The sequence below is a fragment of the Strigops habroptila genome, chromosome Z (genome assembly GCF_004027225.2).
Source record: "Strigops habroptila isolate Jane chromosome Z, bStrHab1.2.pri, whole genome shotgun sequence".
NCBI lineage: Eukaryota > Metazoa > Chordata > Aves > Psittaciformes > Psittacidae > Strigops > Strigops habroptila.
Genome location: NC_044302.2, coordinates 21,919,525 through 21,945,876, shown reverse-complemented (window position 1 = coordinate 21,945,876; position 26,352 = coordinate 21,919,525). Strand labels below are relative to the sequence as shown.

Here is a 26,352-nt window from a genome sequence, read left to right as displayed (position 1 = left end):
TTTGTTTTCTTGAAGGAGCAGGGGCACAGCCTAAACCACATCAGGTCCCTGCACTGATCTAGTGGTATGTGCATGGCAGGGGACACCCTCCCTGCTGGGGACATGGTGTTCACGTGCCCTCTGCCTATCCAGCACACAGCATACCTGTGCCTCCTGCTTTTCCCTGGTCACTGGCTGCGGCATCACCTTCTCCAGCCCCTGGACCAACCAGGCAAACACCCTGGTGACCAGAAACCACAGTTAGACCTGGCTGCCGGGCCCTCTGCTCCCATAGCACTGCCCCTCTGGCCAGGTACCCACACAGAAGCTGCCATTGTGGTTACCTGCTGCCATCCCCAGCCAAGGACCGAGGGATGAGGGTGGCCACCGGCTCGGGCTGCACCTCAGCCGCTGCTGGCTCCACTGCTGCTGGGGTGCTCTGGGCAGCTGAAATGCTGCTGTTTGGCTTTGCCTGGGCTTTAGTTCCTTTTGTGCCTGCTCAGGTTTATTGGGAAGGAGAAGGGGGACAGGCAATGCAGCAGTCATCATATAAATTGTTGGGGAAGGGGAGCAAGCAAGGAAGGGTCACCTCCCATGGAAGGACAGGCTTGGGGGACCTCCCTGGCAGCTTCTCCCCCAAGGATCCAGCCCGGGATGAGGACACAGGAGTTTGGGGACAGAGGTGGTGTAGGGGCAGCGCTGTGATGCTGGGACCTGGTGTGCCCCACCCTGGGGCACAGGGATGGGGCAGCCTCAGTGCCGGTGCCTGCCCGCACCCGTGTTCCAGAGTGTCTCCTCTGAAAGGGCACACAGGGAAGGGGATCACTCACCTCCTGCTGTCGCTTCACACTTGTGCTGCTTCGGCTCCAGCTGCAGAGGGACAGAGGGACCAATGGACATGCCAAAGCACTGGATGTGGCCCCTCACCACCTTGGGTGGGCATGTCCCCTACCCCAAGGGGACCCATGTGCACAGCCCCACACACCCTCCACTACAGTTTCGGCTGATTTCCTTGACAAGGACCCTTAGACCCAGACACCTGATTGCTGGCACCAGCAGGTCCCAAATGAAGGGTCCCCCTCGGCGCAGCCAGGCTGAGGAGCAACGGGACACACCTCAAAGTCTTTTTTGCTCTGCTCAATTCCCTGTGGGTTTTCCTCTCCAGGATCCCATCCGGGTCATGTGGAATGAAGACAGGGAGCCCACTCCACCACCACATCTGCCCAGCAGCCCTGCAGCCTCCTGCACTGGGCAGTGCTCACCTCCAACTTCTTCAGCACCTCCGGCTGTGGCACCATCCTCTCGAAGCCCTGCACCAGCCAGTTGAACACCCGCACTCCTGCCCTGCAAGAGGGGAGAGTGGCCATGGTTGGGGAGCTCATCCTGTGCCCCACCCCGTACCCCCCTCAACAGCCTCCTCGGGGACCCACCACTCCTCGGTGGCAGTATCCAAGTCAGGCTCAGGCTCACAGTTGTCCAGCTTGTCCTCCTCTGCATCGAAGGGGATTATCTCTGCAAGGAGAGCAGTGTCATGGGCACGGGGGAGAGCCGAGACCTGCACTGCCAGGAGCTCCTGGTGCCCTCATCAGCCTGACTGGGGAGGTGGGATGGGGGAGTCCCAGAAAGGGACCTGGGATGCTGCAAACTGCAGACTCCTGGCTCTCCTTACCCAGAGCTTCCTCTTCCTCATCCTTGAGGACCTGGACCTCCGTCTGAAAAGCCAAACAGGCCGTCAACCACCTGGCAGTCGAGGCAGGCTCATCCTGAATGCAAGGGAGACCTGCCCTTTCCCCAGGGATGAAGCCCATGCAGGGCAGGTTTAGTGCTCCCAGTTAGCATTGAAGCGTGATGGGAAGGAGGAAAAAGAAGAAGAAAAGGTAAAAAGAGCTAGAAGCCCCAGTATGCCAGACCATTGCCTGGATCTGTCACCTACCTGATCGGGAACATCGATGCTTGTCTTGAAGCTCTTCCCAAGTGCCTGCGGCGTCCCTGGGGCCAGGACTGGCTGGGGAATCACCTTCTCCAGTCCCTGGGAGAGCCAGGAGAGTACACTGCTCCCCACACTGCGAGGGAAGAGGGCAAGTCAGGCTGGGGAACCCTCATCCCAGGCATCCAGCCCCAAAACTGAAGGCAAAATCCCAAGCAAGCCATGCTGTACACTGGAGGATGCAATGGCAATACCTCTCAAACACAGAGCCTTGGTCCTCAGGGACTGCAAATCCCACCTTCTTGTCCATTTCTTCAATGGCAGCAGGAAAAAAACAAAACAAAAGCTCCCATCACTGCTCCAGCAGCCCCTGGGATGCCACCCAGGAGGGATCCAGCCAGCAAAGGAATGCTGATCCCCTGCCCAAGCCAGTGTGTTCCACTGCATGGGGCCTTACCTTTGGTGGGTGTGCAGTCAGCAGCGTCCCTGAGGCCACCAGCCTTCCCTGTTGGTGCCTTCAGGGTAAAAGAGAGAAGGTGTCAGACAACAAGGAAAGGGGAGAGTGTCCCCTGGTCAAAGGTGGCTGTAAATCCCAGGGACTCCCCATCCTTCCTGCTGCAGAGTGGGGATACATCCTGGCCCTCATCCCTCCTGAGGATGCTGCAGACGCACCGGGCATCCCTCCATCATGCCCGCAGGGTGCCCGCTACGTCCTAAACTGGGCTCCCCACTCACCCTAGGTGGCTCCAGGTCCTGCTCTGGAGCTGGGGCCAGGGGGGTCTCCTCCACCAGGTGGGGCCCTGGGGGCTGGGGGACCACCCGCTCGATCCAGCTCAGCATCCGGCTGCCTGTGGGTAGCAAGAATAGGTCTCCAGCGGTGAGAGGCCAGCAGCAGTGGGGGACACCAGGTGCGCCAGCGGCTCACACTGTTCCCAGGACAGCACAGTCTCCAAGTCCTGCTTGGGAAAGGTGACACTGCAGTACAGCCAGACCTGCACCAAAACAAGCATGACCAGCAGGTCAAAGGAGGTGATCCTGCCCTCTACTCTGATCTGTGAGACCTCACTTGGAGCACTGTGTGCAGTTCTGGTGTCCTCAGCATAAGAAGGACATGGAGCTGTTGGAGCAAGTCCAGAGGAGGCCACAAGGATGATCAGGGGGCTGAAGCACCTCCCGTATGAAGGCAGGCTGAGAACATTGGGGCTGTTCAGCCTGGAGAAAGGAAGCTGCATGGAGATCTCAGAGCAGCCTTCCAGTATCTGAAGGGGGCCTACAAGAATGGTGGAGAGGGACTCTTCCTTAGGGACTGTAGCGATAGAACAAAGGGTGATGAGTTTAAACTTAAACAGGGGAGATTTAGGTTAGGTAAAAGGAAGAATTTCGTTCCTGTGGGGGTGCTGAGGCCCTGGCACAGGTTGCCCAGAGAAGCTGTGGCTGCCCCATCCCTGGCAGTGTTCAAGGCCAGGTTGGATGGGGCTTGGAGCAACCTGCTCTAGTGGAAGGTGTCCCTGCCCATGGCAGTGGGTTGGAACTGGATGAGCTTTAAGGTCCTTTCTAACCCAAACCACTCTGTGAGTCTACGATTGAACCCTGACCCCTCACTGTTGTCATGAGCAAACTATACCCTCAATCTTAATCTCACAGTCTCAGTTCATCTTGCTGTTCCTAAATGCAATTGCTCACTTAGGGTTGTTTTTCCACAGCTAGCACCACACAAGGAGAAGGGCTCATGAAGCCCTGGCAGACCACAGACACAGTGATGCTCTGCTCAGGGTCCTCCACGCTCCACTTCTTTCATTTGAGGGATGAAAAACAACAGTAATTTGAGCAGAATTTGTTTAGGAGCAAGTTCCAACATGTGCATCAACTCCTTCTGCCCTGAAGAAACAGCTCTGCTCCCCACCTTCCAGCCATGGCCCAGGGACATGGGGGCTGCTAGTGCAGGAGGAGAGCAGCAGGGGCAGCCAGCCACAGTGCTGGGGCTGCCGTGGTGTTGATGGGGTAGGCAAAACTAAGATGTTGCATAGTGGGGATTCAGCTGTCCAAGCTGTGTTTGCTTGGTCTTTCTGGGTCTCCAGCACCTCTTCTTGGTGCAGCTGTGAGGTGGGATGCAGCACCAGTGAGAGCAGTGATGCTGCCTATTGGGTACAGGACTCTGCGTAGCTCAAATAGGGCATGTTTTCTGCTGCTGCCCCTCCAAGAGCCATGCTCAGCCCAAAATGCCTCCCAAAATCATGCCACTTTGCTCAATAAGGGGCTCAGGAGTATCTTGGGCTGCCTCCACACTGCTGCCCACAGGAGATGCCAGTGAAGGGCAAGAGAAAGCATATCCCTGAGCTCCATCTACAGCCGCAAGACTGTATGGAAGATTTCATCCCGGGTTAACACATGATGCCAGTCCCATATATGCAGCAGGTTGATGGCTGGAAGCTGCTCAGCGCCTGGCTTTTTGCATTAACCCCTCACTCAGCGTTTCAGGCATGCAGAACACCTTCAGATCCCTCGAGGTGGTTCACTGGGGGCTGCCCAAAGCCTGGCCTAATGAGCCAAGGTTCCCAGGCTCATATATGATGCATTAGCTGATGTACACCCTCAGCTCTTTGCCTGCCCCCACCTTGTATGGGGCCAGGAGCTGGATTGGGATGCATCCAAAGCATTGCCCCATGTGGCACCTCCAGCCCCTGGCACAGCACAGGCAGGGTCAGCGTTCCCACAGACCCCCACATACCCAGAGCAGGACAGGGTGGCTGTAAAACACCTCCCAGGAAGCCTGTTGACCAAAAACCAATTAAGAAATTGCCTTTTACCTCCCACCGAGTACAAGGGATCAAGGATCTGCAAATGTCCTAGGAACTGCAAGGAAAACCCAGCAGCGACATGCAGCACAGCAGCACTTACATCCGTGTTTTGGGACCTTCACAGGTCCCAAAGAAGCCCAGACAAGCCCAGAGAAAACCCCCACAACAACCAACATCTCCTCCCTCAACATAAGTTTGTGCAGCTGTAAAAGCCTGAGGCTTAAGCTTGTCCTTGGCCCGGGGAGGAAAGGGGGGGACTGGGGCTGTTCCTCTGGCACACCCCAGCAACAGAGAGGCAGGAACATTTGTGGTTGCCCAGGAAATTAATTGCTAGAAGAAGCAGGAATGAGCAGTCAGGATTTGCATGTGATGGCACTGAAAAGCAGGTAGCCACATGCAATACCCCATGCTGCGGGCATCAACCCGTGCCACTGCCTGTGTGCAGCTCCATTGGTGAAGGGCTTTAGTGTCCACCAGCGCAGACCTGCCATCCTCACTTGGAGCAGGGAGCACCACGGCATTTCCCTCCCCTCCAGCAGCAGATCAAACCCCTCCACATTTACCCCACTCCATCACCCTCACAGCATCACTCCTCACGGGCCCATGTCCCCGCCACAGCTCATTCTCCAGCTTCATTTCAGAGCACTGAACCTCCCTGTGATGTGTCACCCTGCAGAAACCCCAGCCATGTCCCTCACCTTCATTGCTGCCACTTACCCCACTCACTCCCTGCTGCCTCCCGGGAACCCACTGCTGGGATGTGTGGGCTCCTTGGCCACTGCAGCTCACCACTGACCCCCCCAAACCCACCCCAATCCGCTCAGGGCTCTGCGAGGATTAGCCCAGCACTGCCTGCAAATGGGATTACTGGCACCCAGCTGTCCTGAATGCTGCAGCTCCCAGCAGCCAGCCCAGCTTCAGTGCAGGATAGTGTAAAGAAAAGCGAACACTCAAGCAGGTTTGAGTATCGTCCACGTCCCTGGAGCCACAAAAGCTACCCCAGACACTCACCAGCTCAGCACAAGCCCGGCAGTGCTGCGAGGACACTGCCACCTCACCCAGGGCCAGATGCATGCAGGGATGCACAGACGAGCAGCAGTGGGGCTGCTGAAACCCTGTGGGGTGATGCAAGCGTGATGTGCCCCGGGACGCTGAACCTGCTGCTCTGCACTGACCCTGCCACCACAGCAGGAGGTAGCAGAGCCAGGCTGAGCTAAGCCTCCCCTTGCTGAGCCTGCCAATTGCTGCTTGATCCGTTTACCTCCAGCCTTGCTGACTGCCAGCCTTTCCCATTGCCCTAATCCTAGCCATGGTCACACCCTGGAATCCTGGTTCTGGCACAGCTTTGCTGCTCAACATCCAGCCCCAGGTTGGCCAGAGCCCCCTGACCCTATTCTTCCTTTCCCAGCACCGCTGGTGTCCCCATCCTAGTAAGCCCCAGCCCAGCACCTCTGCAGCTCTGATTCACAGCTAGGGAAACTGAGGCACACAGCAGCAGTCTCCAACATTGCACCTCATTTCCCACTTGCCAGGCCTGGGGAAGCAGTCTGAAAGGAATCACTGTATTCCTAAGATACTGTTCACTCTGAAACAGACTGATGACTGCTTATAGGTCAGCACTGGCCACTGACTCTACTGGCAGAAACCCAAATCAAAGGTGCTTGCTGTGTTCTCCCAAGCCTCGTGGCTCACAAAGTCATCACCCAGCCTCAGCTCCCTGAACTTCGCTCCCCATGACTCTGGCCAGCAGAGCTGCTCCTGCCCCAGTAGGAATCAGCAGCAAACCCCCATGGTGGCCAGAAGATGGGCACGATGCTTCTATACCAGTCCAGGCAGGAAGAATCCTCTCGGTTTCCCTCTCCTCACTCTCCTGAGTGTCCTGACATAGACCTCAGTCAGATGAGACATTAAAAGCCTGTACAGAGCAGGGGTGGTGCTGATGCCATTTGCTTGCCTACCCTGAGGATACAGAGTATTTCCTCAAACCACAAAGTTCAAATACAGGTACTGCTTGGGACTGTCAGCTGGGGTTCAACTCTTCATCTTCCCACGGAAATCAGCCAGCTGTGAGTAAGAAATTAGGGCATCTGGGAAAGATAACAACCTTCTTTCTTTTAAGAAGGACATGGAGCTATTGGAGCAAGTACAGAGGGGCCACAAGGATGATCAGGGGCTGGAGCACCTCCCCTGTTAAGATAGGCTGAGAAAATTGGGGCTGTTCAGCCTGGAGAAGAGAAGCTGTGTTTAGTTTAAATAGGGTAAGTTCAGGTTAGATAAAAGGAAGAAGTTCTTCGCTGTGAGGGTGGTGAGGCCCTGGCACAGGTTGCCCAGAGAAGCTGTGGCTGTCCCATCCCTGGCAGTGTTCAAGGCCAGCTTGGACGGGGCTTGGAGCAACCTGGTCTAGTGGAAGGTGTCCCTGCCCGTGGCAGGGGTTGGAACTGGGTGAGCTTTAAGGTCCCTTCCGACACAGACCAGGCTGTGATTGTATGACTCTGCCACCAGACACCACCCTGCTCGGTGGCACTAACACGCTCCCAGGGCTCAGCACAGCTGCCAGAGGGACTGGTGACCGGGGATTAGCGTCTGCAGAGGGGAAAGGGTCCTGCCCTCTCCCCAAGAGGGGGACATCTCTTCCTCCTCCCTAGCACCTCTGCACTGTAATTGAAGGAGCGCTGAATGGAGCAGCTAGCATGAAGGGATGCCATGCCACCTCCCAGCTGTGAGATTCAGACTGAGCACTATCCCCACTCTTGCCTCAGTTTCCCATCCCATCCCCTTCCCAAACCTTCAGCCAGAAGCATTTTTTCAGTGATCCAAATACACATCTCACCTGGGCATGGGATGGAGCAAGTCAGGTTGTCTGCATGTCTCTTGCCATCACAGGATGCCAAAAAACTTTCTGGGAAAGCTGAAATGGCCAGCTGAGGGGCTGGGGTCCTTGGAGCACAACATGCATCAGCTTCTGCCTCCTGAACAGGCACTCCTGGCAGGCAGAATTCTGCCTGTTTCTATCCTGAAGCCCCAGTTTTGCCCCAAAGGAGAGCTGTCCACCCCTAGCAAGGGGCTGGTGGAAGGTGTCCCTGCCCATGGCAGGGGGTTGGAACTGGATGAGCTTTAAGGTCCCTTTCCAGCCAACCCAGTCTGTGATTCTATGAATACCACACTGCAGACTCTGCTTGCCTTTGCTTTCAGCCACGGGAGTCTGCCTGTACCCCATGTCTTGAGTTTTGGTTACCAAGTGGATGAACCATTGTTTCTCCATCAGAAAAAGTTCAGTGGAAAGAAAGAAAGAAAACATGAAAAAAAAAAAAAATATATAAAGTGGAGCCAGACAGAACACAAAGACAGAGGAGGCTCCGCTCCAGAAATCTTACACACCCACAGGAATGTATAAATAACTATAAATTTATTAGTAAAGCAAACCCATTTGACACTCACACAGAAGAGCAGGATGTGTTAATACAGTATATATACACACATACATGGATTATCATCTTAGAAACACACGGAGAGCAGTGTTAAAGGCACTGCAAGCCACACAAACCTCAGCATCCTTGGCCGCAACTCCCCATGGCCCCGGGAAACTCTGCCAGCAGCATGAGCACAGGTCAGGATAACCGAAAACCTCACAGCCATGGAATCCCTCAGATCCATGGCCCAGAGGATATGGAGATAAGCCCGTGGTCCAGCTCCCTCCTGCTGTGCTGCTCTCCCACTGAGCGCCCCAGGCATGCTGTGACAGCAGCTTCTTCATGCCCAGGAAGCAGCAGAGGCAGCTGCTGGCCCCGGCCCTTGCAGCGGCCGTTACTGCATCTCAGCATCATGTGTGCAGGAACTTTCCACAGGTGTATTTGCCACCCAAGGGAGGAACAGTCAAACTGAACAAGTGGGTTTTTTACTTCATACTAATAGCCAGGCTCTGGCTGCAGTCTTGATTTGATGGTAAATACCCAAGGGAAGTGTAGAAAGTGCTCTCCTCCCTCCTAACAGTGCACAGCCAGGCTGGAGCACCCAGATGTGGTCCCAAACCACTGTGAGAGGACGCCTTCTCTTTCTCTCTCGCCCCCCACTCCATCGCATGGGCCCCAAGACCAGAGCGTGCACATCTTCCCACCCAGATGGCACAGATGGCACGTGGTCCCCAGAGAGCTGTCAGGGCCACCTGGGATACCTGTGGTCCTAGGGGTGCCCACGCCATGGCCAACTAAGCTCCACTGCCTGCCTGATGCCCACAGCTGCTCCACAGGCATTCCCAAGGGAACTGAGTGGTCCGACCTCCTTACCCCCCCCAGTACCATGACTTCTCCCCAGGAACGTCTGACAGCCCTTCACTGACTTAATGCCCAGCCCTGGAGATGTGGCAAAGGGACCCACCATGGAAATGGCCACTCTCACCCCAGCGCCTGTTTCCTACAGCCCTGCTCTGGCTCAGGCTCACGCACCAGAGCAGAGCTGCACCATGGGCACGATGTGGCCAAGCCAAGCTGCTAAGCCAAAGGCATAGCCTGTGCCCAGTGGGATGGACAGCCACATGGGGAGAAGGACCAGAAGCACCTATTGCATTCCAGCAAGACTGGTGCCCTCAACACCTGACCTTATCATCATGGTTTGGCTGGGAGAGGAATTTGGAGCAGGGCAAAGTGAATTTGGGGTGTGAAAGGGGGAAGAGACCTCGTAATCAAAATGGGAAAAAAATGGATGAAAACCAAACTGCTGCTTACAAATAAAGAATTGAACAAAGGGTGAAGAAACCAAGAAGATCTTATCTTACAAACGTACAAGCAAAATAGCTGTGGAGGGGAAGAGGCTGAGACATAGCTAAAGGCATCCTGTAGGTAGGCTAAGAAGAAGTGAACATCAACAAAAAGCCCAGCTAACAGTCTACTTTCTCCCTGGACCCAAGAAGACAGAAGAACAGCAGTCCTAGAGAGCAGGGCTTATCTCCTGGACAACATCCACACAGCCTCTGGCCAGCTGAACCCTTCCCAGCAGCATCCTGTGCTTGCACTGTCCTACAGAGCATCCTCAGGTCTGGTCACCAGTTCTTGAAGACACACGTAACACTAGCTCCTGCACCGTGACCCTCTTGGGTGCTGTGAGGCAGTGAGTGATGCCAGAGGCCAAGCGGAGGCAGCATGAAGAAGCTTGAAATTCTCTTGAAATAAATGTCAGACGCAAAGTGCAACACATGTACAGAGTAGGAACATCTTTTACTCACAAGAGGCTTTGGCCACAACTGCTCTTTGGTTTGAAAAGGAAACATCAGCAGTTAGCAGAGCCCTTGGTGGTGGGCCCCCAGACAGCCCCTGCTTCCCCACCCAGCACCACCCTCCCGACACCCATGTGCCTCTGGCCAATTCCATTATCTCTCAGGTCAAAACAGGACCCAAAGGCACAGCAGCAGAGATCTACCTGCTGCTTCCAACTATACAACCTCCCTATAAAAACACCCCTGAGGCTCTTGGTGGCCACTCAGCAGCCCGCTCCGCATGGGTCCTCCACCTGCAAGTATCAAGATCTGGCGGCAGAAGCCAACATGGGCTTGTACTGGATTTGGGCAGCAAACAAGAGAGTAACCACAGCCAGTCCTACTTAATGATGCTTTAATGCTGCACCCAGGTGTTTTTGAACCTGGAAGCAGCAGCCTGCAAGTACTGGCTGATGACCTGGACCTGGGCCTGTCCCCACCAAGCTCCCTACAGCATCCCCTCTCTCCCAGGCATGGGGCCCCACATCCTAAGCAGAGCTGGAGCTCCTTGTTGGGACACCAAAGGCTTTCCCAGCTGTGCAGCTTGAGGGAAACAAATACTCCTCTACAGTCCCTGTGCCCAGGGATACCAAGGGGATGTGATCCAGCAGCTCGGTGGCCAGCGCATGGTGCAGAGCTGTGCCTGGGGCACACTGCCACCCGCCTCTGCCCCAAGCACCTGAGGCTGTCCAGCCACTCAGGCAGCCACTGGGGACCTGGGGAAGGAAGAGAACAGGACACAGCCACGCAGGGGCCATGCCAACAATTCCTCCAACCTCCTCCTCTAGCCAGCAGCTACACTGGAAAAAAATAGAGCCACAAAAGCCCCTGGGGGCTTCAGCACCCTCCATTTCACACCCTGCTCCTACTAAAGATGAGCTTCTCTGCAACCTCCAGCTCTGAGCACTGATCCTGGCTGCTGCAGAACCCCTGGCTCTGTGGGACTTGTGGCAGCCATGTGGACCCTGGGCAGGATCAGAGCAGGGGCTCAGATGGGTGTCATGCTCCCCAGCTGGCCCTGGTCCATACTCACACCCTTGGTCATCACCAAGCCCTTCTGTAAAGACAGGATTAGCCTTCCTTGGAGTAATTTTTACTCCTACAGTAAAGCATACATTGAACTTGCTACATATTAAACAGCAAAAACCAGCTATCTAGAACCAAAGAGATCTTTAAAAAAACAAGGTATCACTTTTTTGTTGTTGTTTAAAAGATGCAGTATGACATCAAGTTAAACTATACAGTATTTTTAATGAATATTAACAAACTGCTTTTAAAAAAAAAAGGCAAAACAAAACAAGAAAAAAGGAAATAGAAACACAGACAGAAAACTCAGTAGGAAGTTCCACATCTTTGAGGCAGCATGAAGATAACCATCGGTCCCTCTTCCTTGGGCAGCACAGAGCAAGGTCTGCTTTAATCTACTTAAAGCTGCAGATGAAGAAGACTGAGCCCCAGGATCAGACCTATTACTGAATTGTCCCCGTCCCCCCTCACCATCCTTGAAATAGAAGTCCTTTTCCACCTTTTAGATGAGCATCCCCAACCAGCAAAGCAGGTACTGCCCAGCCTTCTTCAAGGTTCATCTGCCTATATTTGCTGTGGACAACATTTATTAACCTTGTTCTCATCACCTGTGCAGCACATGCAGCACATTACTGGCTGCTGCTCACTAATTACCGCTCATCACAATATTCCTACCTCACACAAGGGACAGCCAACAGCACAGAAGAGCTGAGGCTGGCAGGGACCTCGGGGAATCATCTTGTCCAACCTGCTCTCACAAGGTCAGCTACAGCAGGTCATCCAGGACCACATCCAGCAAGGGCTTGAGTATCCCCACAGATGGATGTTTAACATCTTAATGTCTCCAAAGACAGAGAGCAAAAGGCTGATGGGCAACCCAGTGAGCACACCTTCAATCTCCAAGGCATCTAACTGGCATGTAACAGGTCTCTCGGTCATGAGAAGCCAGCAAATTCCTGCAGAGGAAAACACCTGAGGCTGCATCAACCTTGCTAGGGGAAATTTATTTGTAAGTGATGTTTACAAGAACTGTGCAAAACCTTAAAAATACAGAAGAGGTAAAGAAAGAGTAAAGGGGTAAAACAGGACTCCCGCAAGAGGGGAAAAATGCACTCCTCCTTTACCCACTGCTGACCTTCCCCTCCCTGTAGAGCCCAGCCTGCAGGCCAGGATGGATGCTCCTGGCTTGCTCTGGTTCCCCCCAGCAAATCAGCCACCAAGCTCCTGGCAGCATGGGCTCCTGTTGGCAAGGGTAACACTTCTCAAACTGCAGGTTATTAGTAGTATTCTCTCAACCTATAGTGTTCGAACTGCCAGGAGGGCCCTTTGCCTGATGCCCCTGGAGGGATGCTAACAGCCCAAGCAGTGCAAAGGGGCCCAGGGGCTGGGAGGGAGTCTTGTCAGGAGAGCTGGGTCCCTCAGGAAGCAGGCTCTTGGTCGGGAGCAGGTCAAGGAGACCCTCCTTGCCACGTTCTCCAGTAGTGGCACAGCGCTTGCTACTCCTCCTCGTGCTGCTGGCAGGGACAGGCAGGCTCGCCCAGGACCCTTGCAGGGTATGACAGCCAGCGACTGCAAAAGCAGCAATGCCAAAGTGCTTTTTGGAGCTGTGCAGCCCCATGGCTTTTCCCTTTCTACACTCTAGAAAGAGGGAGAGCAGGGGAGGTCAGGGCAGTCAATCAACACTAACAAACTGAAGCGGTCCTTGCAACTGAGCTTGGACCAAGAAAGGTGGAAGATCCCAGCAACGGAAACGTGCTACTTTCTTGCTGAGCAGCGCAGCCCAGGAGAAGGGAGGGCTGGCTCTCTCTGCCCTTCTCCTAAAAGCCCTCTCAGGAAGAGTCACCCAGCCCTCTGCACTGACCCCACCAGGCAGGGCACAGAAAAAAGGCCGCATGCGAAAGGCTGCTGCCCACAGCTGAGCTCCCAGCACTGGAACTGCAGGTACAGCGTGAACTAGGCAACTAGAGGCGTCACTTAGCCTCCCCACCTCCCTTCCTTTCCTCTCCACCCCTTCAACCTTTTCACATCGTCCGTCACCCCTGTAATACAAGTGGTGTATCAACCACAGAGGCCAGAGGAAAGTTTACCTGCCTGCCCTCCCTACCCCCAAACTCTTTTTACAACCGAGAAGAGGGAAGGGGAGGCCGAGGCTCCGGAGCGTCACATGCGAGCTGCAAGCCACCGAGGGGTGGGAGACTCATGACAGGCAGGCAGCCACCTGGTAGGCGCCCTCGGCTGTGTGCTGGACGCTGTGCTCCTGCAGCAGGCCCAAGTCCAGGAACCGCTCCCCACACCACATGCACTTGTACTGCTGCTCCCGAGCATGCACGCTGTGGTGCTTGTTGAGGTGCTCGCGCTGCTTGAAGGCCTTCTCACAGGAGGGGCACTTGTAGGGCTTCTCGCCGGTGTGCACACGCCGGTGGCGCTGCAGGTCCGAGGCGTACTTGAACCGTTTGTCACAGTCAGGGCACTTGAGGGGCTTCTCGCGGGCTGGGTCGCAGCAGTGCTGCACAAACTCGGAGGAGGAGAAGAAACGTCTCTCGCAGAGCGTGCACTTGAGGGGCTTCTCAGAGCAGTGGGCCAGCTGGTGCTTCTGCAGCGCTGAGGCCCGCTTGTAGGACTTGTTGCATATGCCACACTTGAAGGGACGCTCCGCGTTCTGCACGCACTTGTGCCGCAGCAGCTCCGAGGACTGGTTGAAGCCCTTCTGGCACACGTTGCACTTGAAGAGGTTTTCTATGCCGTGCACATGCTGGTGGTACACCAAGTGCGAGGGCTGCACAAAGCCCTTCTCGCACAGGTTGCACTTGAAGAGCTCCTCAGCCTTGTGCGTGCGGCGGTGGCGCATCAGCGCGTACTGCTGCTTGAAGCTCATCTGGCACAGGTCACATTTGAAGGGCCGCTCCTCGCTGTGCGTGCGCTCATGCTGCCGCAGGTCGGACGGGCGCTTGAAAGCCTTCTGGCACTCACCACAGCGGAAGGGCCGCTCCCCGATGGGCGTGCAGGGGTGCTGCAGCAGCTGCGATGACTCCTTGAAGTGCAGCTCGCAGACGTTGCACTTGAAGAGGTGCTCTCCGGAGTGTGCGTACATGTGGCGCACCAGGTGGGAGCGGTGCTTGAAGGTCTTCTCACACACTGTGCACTTGTAGGGCCGCTCCGAGCTGTGCGTCCGCTTGTGGTGCACCAGGTGGGATGACTGGCTGAAGCTCTTGTCGCACAGTGTGCACTTGTAGGGCTTCTCGCCTGTGTGGATGCGCTCGTGCCGAGACAGCTCCGAGAGGTGCTTGAAGGTTTTCTGACAGATGGAGCAGCTGTAGGGCTTCTCCGAGGTGTCGAGAGGCTGCAGATGCTCTGCCTCGGGGGGCTTGTAGGTTTTCTCACAGATAGAGCACTTCATGGCATTGCTGTTGTGGACATTGTGGTGCTGCGCCAGCGAGGTCAGGAGGGAGAAGCCCATCTTGCAGACACCGCACACAAAGGGCTTCTGCTCCACCTGGATGCACTGGTGTTCGAGGAGGTCAGTGGCCTGGTGGAAGACCTTCAGGCACTGGGTACACTGGAAAGAGCGATCATGGCCTGGCAAGCACTGGTGCTCATGCGGGTTGGAGAGGTGAGTGAGGTCGTGGCCACACACCCCACATTTGTGGGACAGGTCTCCAACCTGGAGGGAGGCGTGCTGAGCGTGCTGCAGACCAGGGTCTGGCTGGAGCAGAATGCCATAGACAGCACAGCCCAAGGAGCTGTCAGTGCTGGGCGGGATGGAGTGCTCTGTGAGGGCGGCTGCCCCAGCGTGGTGCTGCTGCGGTGGCTGCGGTGGTTGCTGCTGTTGCTGCTGCCAACTTTCTGACATGCTTGGGGAAAAGCACGGGATTTCAGCAGGGACAGCTTCAGCTTCTTGGTGGAGAAGGTTCAAGCAAAAACAAAAATTGAAAGTATCCAAGATCCTGATTCCTCGTAGCGGATCTGCTGAAGTCAAGGACAGAAGATCCAGCCGACAGCCAGGATCCAGTGAAGCAAAGAAGTGACTGAGATTCCAGAGCCTCCCACTTGGAGCAGCGCAAGTTCTTTGTGGACTGATCTGATTTGGCTTTTTCCAACAAAAGAACAGGAGGCAGAAGCAAGACAAGAGGAGGTCCTTCTCTGTGCTGGCTGCGATGCGCTCACATTTGGGAAGGGTGAGGGAAACAGCCCAGGGAACAGCTCTCTGTCAGGAAGAGGACAGCTCATGTCAGGTCTTGGAAGAAAGACGGGCAACTCTCCAGCCAACCTCCTCCCACAGTTTGCTTTGAAAACTCTCCTGTGTCCCTGCAAAGCTGTCAGGAGGCAAGTTTGGAGGAGCTGACCAGAACCAGGGCCCCCCTTACTGCTGGGAAAGGATGACTGGACCTGGGGAGAGTCAGGCTCTGCCCACACACAGCCAGGCATCTGTTTGAGCCATGTGCTCTCATGAGAGGCAGCACAACTGCCCCGGTCCAAGTCAGCAAAGCCACTACCCCGGATGCTGTCAGTCACTGGATCTCCCGGCCCCACTGGGGGCACGGGCTGAGAACTCCAGTCTCTGCACAGGTTGAGGTACACCAAATGCTGTGCAATCAAAAAGCTACCAGATCACATTTTATAGACATCAAGGCAGATCCCAAGCTGATCCCACCGCAGCTGAAACACCCCTGTGAGGCAGTTCTGCTCCTCCTGCCACTCGGTTATCAGGCACATTACCCAAGGGATGTATGTAAGAGATTTTGCCTGCTCTCTCTGGGCAGCGCTTGTAGACTAGAAAAAGCCAGAACCAGGGTGAAGGATTGCCTACGTTATCCTATCTACAAAACACAGAACCCACAGGTATCATGTACAGCACCTGCTGTGAAGATAAAAGAAGTGTTAAAGCACTAGCTCAGCTGAATCTCCTACCAAACCATGGAACAGAAGTACATGGAAGCTGAACAACCTACACCAGAGCTGCTGCCTGGTCTTACTGCAGAGTATCACAGCTCACTAAAAAGTTCCAGTCTTGCTAGAGATGTCCAGAAAAAACTGGTATAAACTTAAGAGAAGAGTAAAACCCACCAGTGAGCAGCAGAAGCAACACATCTCAAGACAGAGGAAGGGTCCAGGCTTTAGCAAGAGGCAGCCTGGGCCATGAGCCCCTAACCCCCATCAGAGCACAGACAGGAATGGGTCAATCTGCCTGCCCCCACCCAGGGTATGTAAAACCTGGGTGTTCCAGGAAGGTGTTTGTTGTGTTTAAAACCGAGCGATAATGAGCACCAGAGAAACCCACTTCCCACCTCCCCCAGCCCTCAGCTGAGGCTGGATGGTTCCCTACAGCTTGGGCAGTTTGTGCCTGTGGGGACACCGCATTATTTTGACTGCCAGCACAATTTTGGGCAGTAAAATGCCAAAAGGTCCCATCACCACCCTGCCAGAATGCAAGACCTCCTCTCTTTCTCCTACACAGCTCGCCTTGCCTGTCGACATGGGCTGGCACCGGCAATCCCCAGCACGGAGCTTCAGGAGATGGATACGGAACTTCAGCCCGGCTGCCGCCCTCCCCCTCGGGCAGTATTAACCACGGCAGGAGCATCCCAGACCCATGGAGGAAAGGAAGAACGAGGAATACCAACCGTGGCTTACCGAGGGCTCTGCACGGGTACCCGAGCTGGCGCCAGCTCCGAGCCTAACTCATCCCTCCGTGGGAGGTGGGAAGCGACAACCATTCCAGGAGAGCAGACGGGAGCGCAGAGGTACTTTCAAACTGGAGCAGCGGCCCGCTGCACGGCCTGCTCCGGCATGGTGCGGCCCGCTCGGCCTCCCACCGCCGGGCCAAGGCCGAGGCCGCCTCAGGGAGCGGCGCGGCGGGCCCGGGGGCCGCGGGGGCGGCCGGGGAGCTCGGAGGCCAGCGGCCGCCGCCGCAGCCCGCGGCCAGGCCCGTCCCGCCGCTCGCCTCTCCCCATGGGACGGCTCCCGCGGCCCCGCCGGCCTGCGCACCGGCGCGCTGACGGTGCCCCGGGGCCTGCCCCGCCGCCGCGCTGCTAGAGGCCCCGCGCTGGGCTGGGGTAGGGGGTTCCTGCCCGCCCCGGCGAGGCCCACACAAAGGGTGGCGGCGGCGGCCGAGCCCCCAGCCTCTGGCGGCCGGGAGGCCCCTGTCAGCCCGCTCGCCACCGGCGGGGCCGCGGCCTGCACGCTCCGCCCAAGCCCCGCGCCGGCGTGGCGGCGGGAGCCGGGAGGGAGGGTGAGAAGAAGAGAAGGCGGCGCCGGTGCCGCAGGCGGGCGGGCGGCGGCCGCGGGGGGAAGGAGGGCGCGATTGGAGCGGGCCGGGCCGGCCGCGGCGGCGGCGGAGGAGGCGGGGCGAGCGGCGAAGGCTGCCCTCTGCTGGGCCGCGCCGACAGCAGCGCCTCCGCCGGCACCGGGGCACCGGCACCGGGAGGGGGGTCACCGGCAGCAGCGACCCGGAAGGGCCCGGCAGGGGCATGAGGGCCGCGCTGGTGGAGTACAGCAGCTCGGAGGAGGAGCGGGAGGAGGAAGGAGGGCACCGGGGCGGCGGCGAGCAGCGGCCTTCCCGGGCCAGGTGGGTGCGACGGGACGGGCCCAGGACGGTGGGAGCGAGCGGGGCCGGGTGAGGACGCGCAGCCTTCCTCATCTTCACCCTCATCCTCCTTGTCCTGCAGCGCCGTGCGGCACCGCCTGCCCCTGCCCGCGGACCTGCCGGGCGATCCGGAGCCGGAGGAGGCCGTTACCGACGACAGCTCCCGGCACGGCGGCCGCGTCCGTAGCTTCCCCCACGAGCGGGGCAACTGGGCTACCCATGTCTACCTGCCCTGTAGGTGATGGCGGCCCCGTGAGCGCCGGGGGCAGCCGGTGTCCGGCGAGGACGGGAGCCCCGGGGAGGGTGGTGGTGGTGGTGGGGACGGGGACAGCCCGTGTGAGCGCGCTGCCCGCAGACAGGGTGCGGGAGGAGTTCCTGGAGCTGCTGGAGCTGCTGGTGTACCGCGCCCGCAGCCACGTCCCGTCGCTGTCGGCGATGGAGGAGTTCCACCTCAGCCTCTCGCAGTGCGTGGTGCTGCGCTACCACTGGATACAGCCCTTCGTGCGCGGCCTCAGGGCGCGCCTGGCCGCCTTCCACAGGTACGGGCCCTGAGGGGCCGCTCCTTCCCGCGCACACCTCGCTCGGGTCCAGCAGCACCCGCAGGCCTCCCCGGTGGCGATCGCTGCGGAGCTCTCGGCGGGATCGGGCAGCGCGGTCGGGTCTGGGCTCTCCGGGCAGCGGCAGTGCTGTGCCGTGCTCTGCCGCACGGGTCATTCCAGCGGCTCCGCAGAGCTGCAAACCGGGGGGGTTAGCCCGAGCCCAGGAAGGTTCTGGCTGCACCGATTCGGTCCCAGTGGGGCACACATTTGCCTTTATCTTTCCACAGCTCGGTAGAAATCCTGTCCCCTCCGCAGGTTTTTTTTCTCTCTCTTCTCTTCGCTCTCCCTCCCTTCCCCCCCAACCCCCTTTTATTTTTCTCTTTTTCCCCACTCTTTTTTTCCCCTCCTTTTTTCCCCTCTTTTTTCCCCTTCTTTTTTCTTTTTCCCGTTTTTTTCTCTCATTTCTTCCCTCCCCTTTTTCCTCCCCCTTTCCCCCTTTTTTCCCTACATCTTCCCCCCCCTTTTATTCCACTATTTTTCTATTTTTTAACACTTCTTTTTCCCCCTCATTTTTTCCCTCTTCCCCCCTCTTTTTTCCTCCTCTTTACTTTTTCCCCAATTTTTTCCCCCACCCTTTTTTTCCTCTCTCCTTTTCTCCCCCCCTCTTTTTTTCCCCTTTTTCCCCCTCTTCCCCCCCTTTCTTTTTTCTCTTTTATTCTCCCTCTTTTTTTCCCATCTCTTCCCCCCCTTTTTTTTTTCCCCCTTCCTTTTTTTTTTTTTTCTCCTCTCTTTTTTTCTCCCACCAGCTGAAATAGGTTCTTCCTTATTTCAGGTTCTTTTGTGTAGCTGACCAAGTGAAGGTTTACACCAACCAGAACAAGACGAGGTGAGTGAGCAGCGGAGCAACCTCCCTGCCTGCCTGGGGAGGAGGCTGAGCAAGGTGCTGGGTGGATGGGAGGCATCACCCTGCCTGTCCCACAGTGACCTAGCTGAGCCGTGTGACAGGGCAGTGCAGGATCACCTCATCTCCAGACATCTCACCCCTTTCCCCAGCCACTTGCACAAACGTTTAGCTCTAGGGCTGGTTCTCTGCCAGCCTTTGGTCACATCAGCAGTGGGTGAACCTGCAGCCTGGGGCAGGTAGAGCTAGGGCTGCACCTTCTGGCAGCAGTGCCGGTGGTGAAATTGTAGTGCAGGTCTTTCAAGAGCTGGAGTGAAATGTCTCAGAGAGTGCTAATTCTTGTGGGTGTCAGCTCAGAAGCCTGATTCCGACTGAATGCAATTAAGTAGTTTAAATGTCAAAGCAAAGGTGATTAAATTGTGAGAAGTTGCTGAATCCAGTGGGAATGGCAGCCCATGATAGTCACGGGCGTGAAGAAGTGGATCCTTAGTCTTGCCCTAGCCTCCTGGAGTCTAGAAAGCATCATCCAGACAGCCCTCTTGAGGAGGTATCTCTCTCATCTCTCCTGCTTGGTACTTCCCGTTCCCTGCTTCCTCTCCACTGTAAAACCCCTCCAGCATCTTCTGCTTTTTGACGGCAGCTCCTGCCCAGGCCCATTCTCTGCTGGAATTTCCATAGAATGCGTCCTTTGCCTGGAAAATGAGGTTTTGTGCTTGCTGTCTCTCCTTGCCACCTTCTAGGACCTTTATTGGCTTGGAGGTCACCGCTGGGCATTTCCAGCTGCTGGAGCTGGTCTCGGAGGTAGACAGAGTTCTGGAGGAATTTGACCTTCCCACATTCTACAAGGTGAGGCGTCTCCCAGTTCTTCCCTGCCGGTCTGGACATGCCAGCTGGTTTCCAGCGAGAGGTCCTTGAAAAGTTCACTTCAGATAAGGAGGCACAGGGAGGTTACACACTGAAATGGTCTTCTCTGGACTGTTCATACCTCACACACTGAACATGATCTTTACTGTGAGGGTGGTGGGTGAGGCACTGGCGCAGGGCATGCAAAGAAGTGGTAAATGCTCCATCCCTGGCCATAGGAGGGTCTCTGTGCAATCGCTGACACAGAAAGAATCAGCCTTGCCCACTGGTGCCTAGAAAGGCTGAGCTGGGGGAGTCCAGGACTTAATTCACCTCATGCACTGTCCACATCAGCTCTGCAATTGTTGAGCTGGCAGAGGGGGCTCCCAGCTTCAGGATCCTCCTGCCTGTGCGATCCCGGGCAGGACAGCATCACGCCAGATCTCCCACCGTGGCTCCATGCGTTGAGCAGAGCCTCCTTCACCCCTCACAATCCGATCTCTGTTTTGCTTTCAGGACCCGTCGTTCCACATCAGCTTGGCATGGTGTGTCGGGGACCTGTCGGACAGGCTGGAAGGGCAGTGCCTGCAGGAGCTCCAGGTATGGCCCCGCACAGCGTGAAGAACAGGGGAAGAGCAGGGCTGCTATCCAGCCAAGGGCAGAGGAGCTCTCTTCACTGAGCAAGACAAACTTCACTGGGTTGGAAGAACTCATATAGCTTTTGGGGGCAATTAAGTTAAGTCACCCTCTAGAGGGAAGTCAGAGGCTTCCGGCCACAAATGGCCTCATCTCTGACTTGATTCAGAGAGGGAGCTGCCGACTCTGTCCTCTGGCAGACGCACCCTCCTTGTACTGATTCCTGCATCTGTTTTCCAGGACATCGTGGATGAGTTTGAGGACTCAGCACTCCTGCTGCGTGTCCAGTGGGAGCAAATCCACTGCAAGTCAGGGAACAAGTACTTCTCCTTCCCCTTGAGGTAGGGGGCCTTAGGGCTGTGCATGTCAGAGTCCTGAAGAGCCTGATGTTTAACCAAGGACAGCTCTGCAGTGCAGCTCAGAGCTGTGCGTGCTCTCACACACTTCCCACGTTCTTCTTGCCTGCTGAGCATCTCTGGGCCTCCAGTCAGGCTACTTCCAAGTCTGAGTTGCTGGCTAAGAACTGTGTGTTTGTAGCAGGTTACACCCTCGCTGCTGTATGTGCTGCAATCAGCACTGGTGGTTCCAGCCATCCCACGGTTGCTAGTTTTGCCAATTTTACAAAAAAAGAGAAAAAATCTCTATAAAAGTCATAGATGCCTTGTGGGAAGGAGGAAGAAGATAGCGTGGGAAGCTGTTGCTAAAGGGAGAGTGTCTTGCACTGTTGGAAATAGCACTGCCACATCGCCAGGAGGCTCTGAGTATGCTTTGAGTAGCAAGAGGCAAGGACATGGAGCTGGACTCTCTCAGCTGAGCATCTCCCTACTGTAAGCCAGCTTGGACAAGTTCCTGGGTTGTGTTCTGTGTCCCTCTCCCACTGCTGCTGCCTCTACAGAGAAATTTCAGTATCTGATCCTTTTGCCAAAAAGCAGAGATTAAATCTGGAGGGGAGACATTGGGAATTCCTTGTGTTTCGGTGCTCCAGGCTTAGTCTAAAAGAAGAGCTTTGGTTTAAGAGGGTGAGTCCTATAAGCCCAGGACTTCAGTGGGCTGCTTCTCCAGAGAGGCTTGCTGCCATGTGGTCATGGGGTGGAAGCTCCTGCCCAGGCTCCATGCTTTTTCCTGGTGGGAGCAGCACCCCCGGGGCCACGATGACCATGGGGATGGGAGGCTGGACTTTGTCCCTTGGGAGAAGCTCCTTTTTAATCCTTTTGTTCCTGTGGGCAGTCAGCTGCAGCCCCTGAGGTACTTGGAACAGGATCCCAATGTGCTGCCCTGAATCTTTCATTCCTCATCTGTCTGATGAAAGACTTCAGAACTTGTGAGCAGTAAAAGTCTGTCTCGTGTCATAAACCTATTTCTGTGGTGTATTTCAGATGTTCCCTTTCAGACACACCCAACTCCTGCAGACTTCAGATATGGCGATGGCTGCAAATGCTTCTGTGGGCTTGGTGCTTGCACACAAGGGAGCCAGGGGCTTTGCGGCCATGGGAGCATCTCGGCACAGGTCAAGTGTCTGCCAACACCCATGCAGTAGCTGGTTTTCAAAATCATCAAATCATGGAATCCCAGACTGGTTTTGGTTGAAAGGGACCATAAAGCTCATCCAGTTCCAGCCCCCTGCCACGGGCAGGGACACCTTCCACTAGACCAGGTTGCTCTAAGCCCCTGTGTCCAACCTGGCTTTGAACACTGCCAGGGATGGGGCAGCCACAGCTTCTCTGGGCAACCTGTGCCAGTGCCTCACCACCCTCACAGGGAAGAACTTCCTTGTATCTAACCTAAATCTCCCCTGTTTCAGTTTAAACCCATCACCCCTTGTCCTATCACTACAGTCCCTGATGAAGAGTCCCTCTCCGGCATCCTTGTAGGCCCCCTGCAGATACTGGAAGGCTGCTCTGAGGTCTCCACACAGCTTCCCTTCTCCAGGCTGAACAGCCTCAGTGTTCTCAGCCTGTCCTGAGGTTGGGATGAAGCTGTGTCCCAAACCTCCACCCTGGCTTCCTGAGCTTCGGGGTGGATGTTGCAGTACCGGGGGTCCGTCAGTGCTGACCCCATGGCAGCTGGGAAGGGGTCCCTGCCAGAGCTGAGGCCCTTCCTCAGTGCCTTGTCACGGGCCGGGTACCCTCGTACCCGGAGGAGCTCCCCGGGGTGCCGGTGTTGTCCCCCAGGGCTGGAAGGTGACTGAGTCGGCCCGGAAGGAGCTGCTCTGAAGCGCCGGGGTGGGGACACCAGCCCTGGGGCGGGGGGCCGAGTGTCCGCAGGCGCTCCTGCGGGACCGGCACTGGGCGAACGGAAGGGCCCGGCCCAGGGATGCACCGCCATCTTTTGGAGTTGCAGCGCCTGCGGCGCTACCAAAGCGGCGCGGCCGGGGCGCGATGCCCGGGGCCGTACCACCGCCGGGGGACGGCGCGGCCCGGACCGCACCATTCCAGCAGAGCCACCCCCGCTCTCCCCCCCCCCCGACTCCGCGCGCCCTTTGGCACTCCCCGCCACTTCCCCTTCCCGCCCCGCCCCAGCCCGGGTTGGCTGCTTGTGCGCATGCGCGAGACGAGAAGCGCTGATTGGTTACAAGAGTAGGAAGGACTCCGGGAGCTCTCTGGCCAATGGGAGCAGGGCGCTGGCGCCGGATGGGGGCGTGGCTAAGGCGGGGGGCGGGCCGCAGGAGGAACTCCTCAGAGGTCGTTCCTCGATGATTGGTCAGAATTGGCAAGGTCTTTCTCGGCTCCGTGCTTTGATTGGTGGAGCGCCACCACAGCTGGGGAGGGAAGGTCGGCGGGAAGCCCCGCCCCCCCACCCCACTCCGCTGTTCCCCCGCCCGTGTGCCCCCCCCCCCCCTGCTGGCGTGCAGCGAGGGGACGGGGGAGGGGAAAGGCCGCGACGTGAGCGCGCGACCCCGTCCGCCATTTTGTAGCGAAACGGCGGAGGTGAGAGGATAAAAGCGCGATCGGCCGCAGCCCGCCCCGGACCCTGAGGTGAGCGCTGTGCGCTGGGCACAGCGCTGCCCCGGCTCACGGCACGCTGGTGGGCCGCGTGGGGGCGGGACAGCGGGGGCCGCGGTCCCGGTCCGGCCGTAGGGGTGGCGGTGTAGGCCGCGGCGGGGCCGGCAGAAGGAGCGCGCCCGGCCCCGCCGGCTTCGGAGGGTGAGCGGGGCAGCCCGCGGGACGCCTGCGGCTCGGCCCGCGCCGCTCCCGGCCCTCTGCCCGCTCCCTCAGCCCGCGTCCGGTCGGCGGGAGGAGCAGCCGAGCAACTTTGACGGGCCGTGCCTCGGCCCGGGGCGGGAGCCGCCGGCGTTGGCGGGTCCGTGGGTGCAGGCCGCACGCTGGTCTGTGCCGGCTGGCACCGAGCTTCTCCGCTGTGGAGCTGGTTTCCTTTCTGTTCCGCGCCTGCTTTCGTAGCGTTGACCGTGGGAAGCGGAGCTCCGGAGAGTCGGGAAGGGGCCGATGCTGCCCCTGCCTGAGCCCGACTCGGCGGCCTCTTGAGGAGATCAGCGTTGTTGTCACTTACCCAGCGAAAACCAGGAGCCTGTAAAAAGCGGCCTGTAGTAAATAACCGGGTGACCGAACTTTCCTGCAGACCTCGTCGGAGGAATGCTTCTCAAGGCTGTCCTCCAGTTCAGGACACGCTGCCCAGTAAAATGGCCTCGCTTATTTTGAAACTAGAAACAGCAGCAGATGTTGTATTGTTAGAAATAGCTCCTTTGCAATAGTTCCCTGACCTGGGGTAGTACCATGTTCCCTTTATACTGCCTTTATAGTAGGACTGGACAGTCATAGTTTAATTTCAGCAAACCACAAACAGTTTGGACTGTTTCTACAGCAGAAGTGAGATAAAATGAAGAAATACAACCTTTAGTCTGTGGGTTCATCATGAGCTTAGACTGCTTCTGAATCCACTTGTTGGAAGAAAGGGTGGCTTCTGTTCTCAGTGGAACTATTATTTTAAGCAGGTAACAAAACAGGTATGACACCTGACAAGTCATTCCAAGTGCACACAACTTAAGTGTTTCCTGTTTCTAAGGTAACTACATTGGCATCAACTAAAATTACAGGCAGGAGGAGTCCAGGTGACGTGACCATTCTATAAGCTAGTTGGTAGTTGACTTTTTTGTCCTTTCTGGACTTGTTATTGCCTTGAGTATTTCTGCATTTATGCTTTTCAAGTTTGCAGCTAATTGTTGATGCTATTTGCCTTGGTGTCTCCAAACCAAACTCATAGCAAGCTGCAAGGGAGTTGAAACTGGATGAGCTTTTAGGTCCCTTCCAAACCAAACCATTCTAGGATTGTATCTACTTATCTCTGCTCTTTAGAGACATACCTAATCCTGTTTATACTTCTAGCGTGTTGATCCTAGATATTCATTTTCGTTGGTGCTGAAGTGGCTGCTGGTGGTGTTCAGTTGAGTAAGTGGAGCACAAGTTGTGCAAAGGTAACTTAAGAAAAGTGGACATTGAAGTTTTGTGTCCCTGTGATGGGTCATTGCTGAATTGTGCTGGGAATTCTTATCCTTGTGCCATGGTTGAGGACAGCACTGTTTTAGCCAGATTTCTCTTTTGTTTTATAACTACCTCTGCTATATGAATACTGCCAGTCTCCTTTGCCTTTTGACATCACTTTTAACTCTTCTAAAACACGTTTTGGATGGGACAGCCACACCAATCCTTTGAGAACAGGTCCCTAAATTTCCTTCACTTCCCTCCATGGAAACTTTATCCTGCAGCATTTGACTGAAGGGAAAGTGGGGACTGAGAGTTTATTGGGTTATTTTTCTGTGTAAACAGTCCTAGCTTAAGATGCGAACATGCCTGAAGCAGCCATGTCATGATTGGTGCATGCCTGATTTATTTGGGGTAGATTCCAAACCTGGAACTTAAGTGGCCTCAGTGTATGGGAACAAACATACATGCTCAGTTCACCTGCTCTCTGTAAACTAAAGTTACTGAGTTTAATCATCATCGTGGCTTCCAATTGACTGGAGTTATGTGCAGTTTTCCAGTACATGGAATGTTCAGATGGCTTTTCCACATGTAAACTCCTAAATTTGAACCAATCAAATTATTCAGGAGCTTATTTTACTGTTCGTGTGACTTACACTGTAAGGTTTTTCTTTCTGTAGATTTCAAAATGGACATCCTGAAATCTAACTTAACTATGGTATGATTTCCTGCAGACCCCATGGAAAGAATGCTTCTCAAGGCTGTCCTCCAGTTCAGGACACGCTGCCCAGTAAAATGGCGTTGCTTATTTCAAAGCTAGAAATAGCAACAGATGCTGTATTGTTAGAAATAGCTCCTTTGCAATAGTTCCCTAAATTGAGGGAGTATGATGTTCTCTTTATACAGTAAGGCTGCTTACCTTTCCCCTTTGGAGAGCTTCTCACATGGGGCTTCCCAGAGGTGTGCTGCTTTTCCATGAGTTCTGTTTGTGCATGGTTTTGAGAAGTGGGTAAGAGACCCTGTTTGGCAGAACAGGTTTAGCAGTGGCTTTTGGAGCATGTTTCATACGATGATTTTGACAGGAGTTTAGAATCTAATTGGCAAACATGTATCTGTGTCTGTCACTCTGTGCCTCCACATGCAGTACACATGGCCTAAAATGTTCATGCCTCTTGAAAGCCAGTGGGAGTAGTTACTTACCTCTGTAAGATACTCAAAACATCCAAAACTCAGCTTGAAGTGATCTTGAAATTACTTTGTTTGTAAGGCTGTTTCTGAGTTTCTGGAAGACTTCAGGTTTGTTGTCTTCAGCAGCAAGGCTTAGTTACTGCTAGTGCTCTCCTTTGGGTTAGTAGAGTGTTTTTGTCAGACCTGACTGCTGGTTACATGTTGGCCCTTTCTATTTTGTGATTTTTGTATTCTTGCCTAAAAATGTA

At 55.8% G+C, this 26,352-nt stretch overlaps 4 protein-coding genes across 15 annotated transcripts in view; 2 read left to right on the top strand and 2 right to left on the bottom strand.

Moving 5' to 3' along the window:
- Window positions 1–2,922, bottom strand: part of CNGB1 (cyclic nucleotide gated channel subunit beta 1) — a 30,070-nt gene extending 27,148 nt beyond the window's left edge. The window contains 10 exon segments of the mRNA XM_030470810.1: window positions 145–220; window positions 324–474; window positions 810–849; window positions 1,242–1,323; window positions 1,410–1,491; window positions 1,649–1,691; window positions 1,913–2,042; window positions 2,161–2,218; window positions 2,364–2,421; window positions 2,642–2,922. Coding sequence (XP_030326670.1) covers window positions 145–220; window positions 324–474; window positions 810–849; window positions 1,242–1,323; window positions 1,410–1,491; window positions 1,649–1,691; window positions 1,913–2,042; window positions 2,161–2,218; window positions 2,364–2,421; window positions 2,642–2,746 — 825 coding nt within the window. The 5' untranslated portion in view covers window positions 2,747–2,922.
- A 5,171-nt stretch (window positions 2,923–8,093) lies between these two features.
- ZNF319 (zinc finger protein 319) lies at window positions 8,094–17,312 on the bottom strand. 2 transcript variants are annotated; one of them, XM_030470788.1, is made up of 2 exons: window positions 16,610–17,312; window positions 8,094–15,182 (listed from the first exon to the last, which is right to left on the bottom strand). In XM_030470788.1, the coding sequence occupies exon 2, from the start codon at window positions 14,826–14,828 to the stop codon at window positions 13,176–13,178; it is 1,653 nt and encodes a 550-aa protein (XP_030326648.1). In that variant the 5' UTR covers window positions 14,829–15,182; window positions 16,610–17,312; the 3' UTR covers window positions 8,094–13,175. The 2 variants fall into 2 exon arrangements, with proteins under 2 accessions (XP_030326648.1, XP_030326647.1); XM_030470787.1 differs by having other exon boundaries at window positions 16,600–16,955.
- USB1 (U6 snRNA biogenesis phosphodiesterase 1) lies at window positions 16,376–21,833 on the top strand. Of its 2 annotated transcripts, none has more exons than XM_030470801.1 (7): window positions 16,376–16,719; window positions 17,644–17,795; window positions 17,917–18,100; window positions 18,933–18,986; window positions 19,742–19,847; window positions 20,361–20,444; window positions 20,721–21,833. In XM_030470801.1, the coding sequence occupies exons 1-7, from the start codon at window positions 16,403–16,405 to the stop codon at window positions 20,823–20,825; spliced, it is 1,002 nt and encodes a 333-aa protein (XP_030326661.1). In that variant the 5' UTR covers window positions 16,376–16,402; the 3' UTR covers window positions 20,826–21,833. The 2 variants fall into 2 exon arrangements, with proteins under 2 accessions (XP_030326661.1, XP_030326662.1); XM_030470802.1 differs by lacking the exon at window positions 16,376–16,719 and adding an exon at window positions 17,304–17,543.
- Window positions 21,834–23,269: 1,436 nt separating this feature from the next.
- The window catches only part of LOC115601151 (CCR4-NOT transcription complex subunit 1), a 60,401-nt gene continuing 57,318 nt past the window's right edge, over window positions 23,270–26,352 (top strand). For all 10 annotated transcript variants that reach the window (XM_030470756.1, XM_030470751.2, XM_030470749.2 and 7 more), the window contains exon 1: window positions 23,270–23,455. The gene's annotated coding sequence lies outside the window, so the exon portion shown is untranslated. The remainder of the gene's footprint in view (window positions 23,456–26,352) is intronic.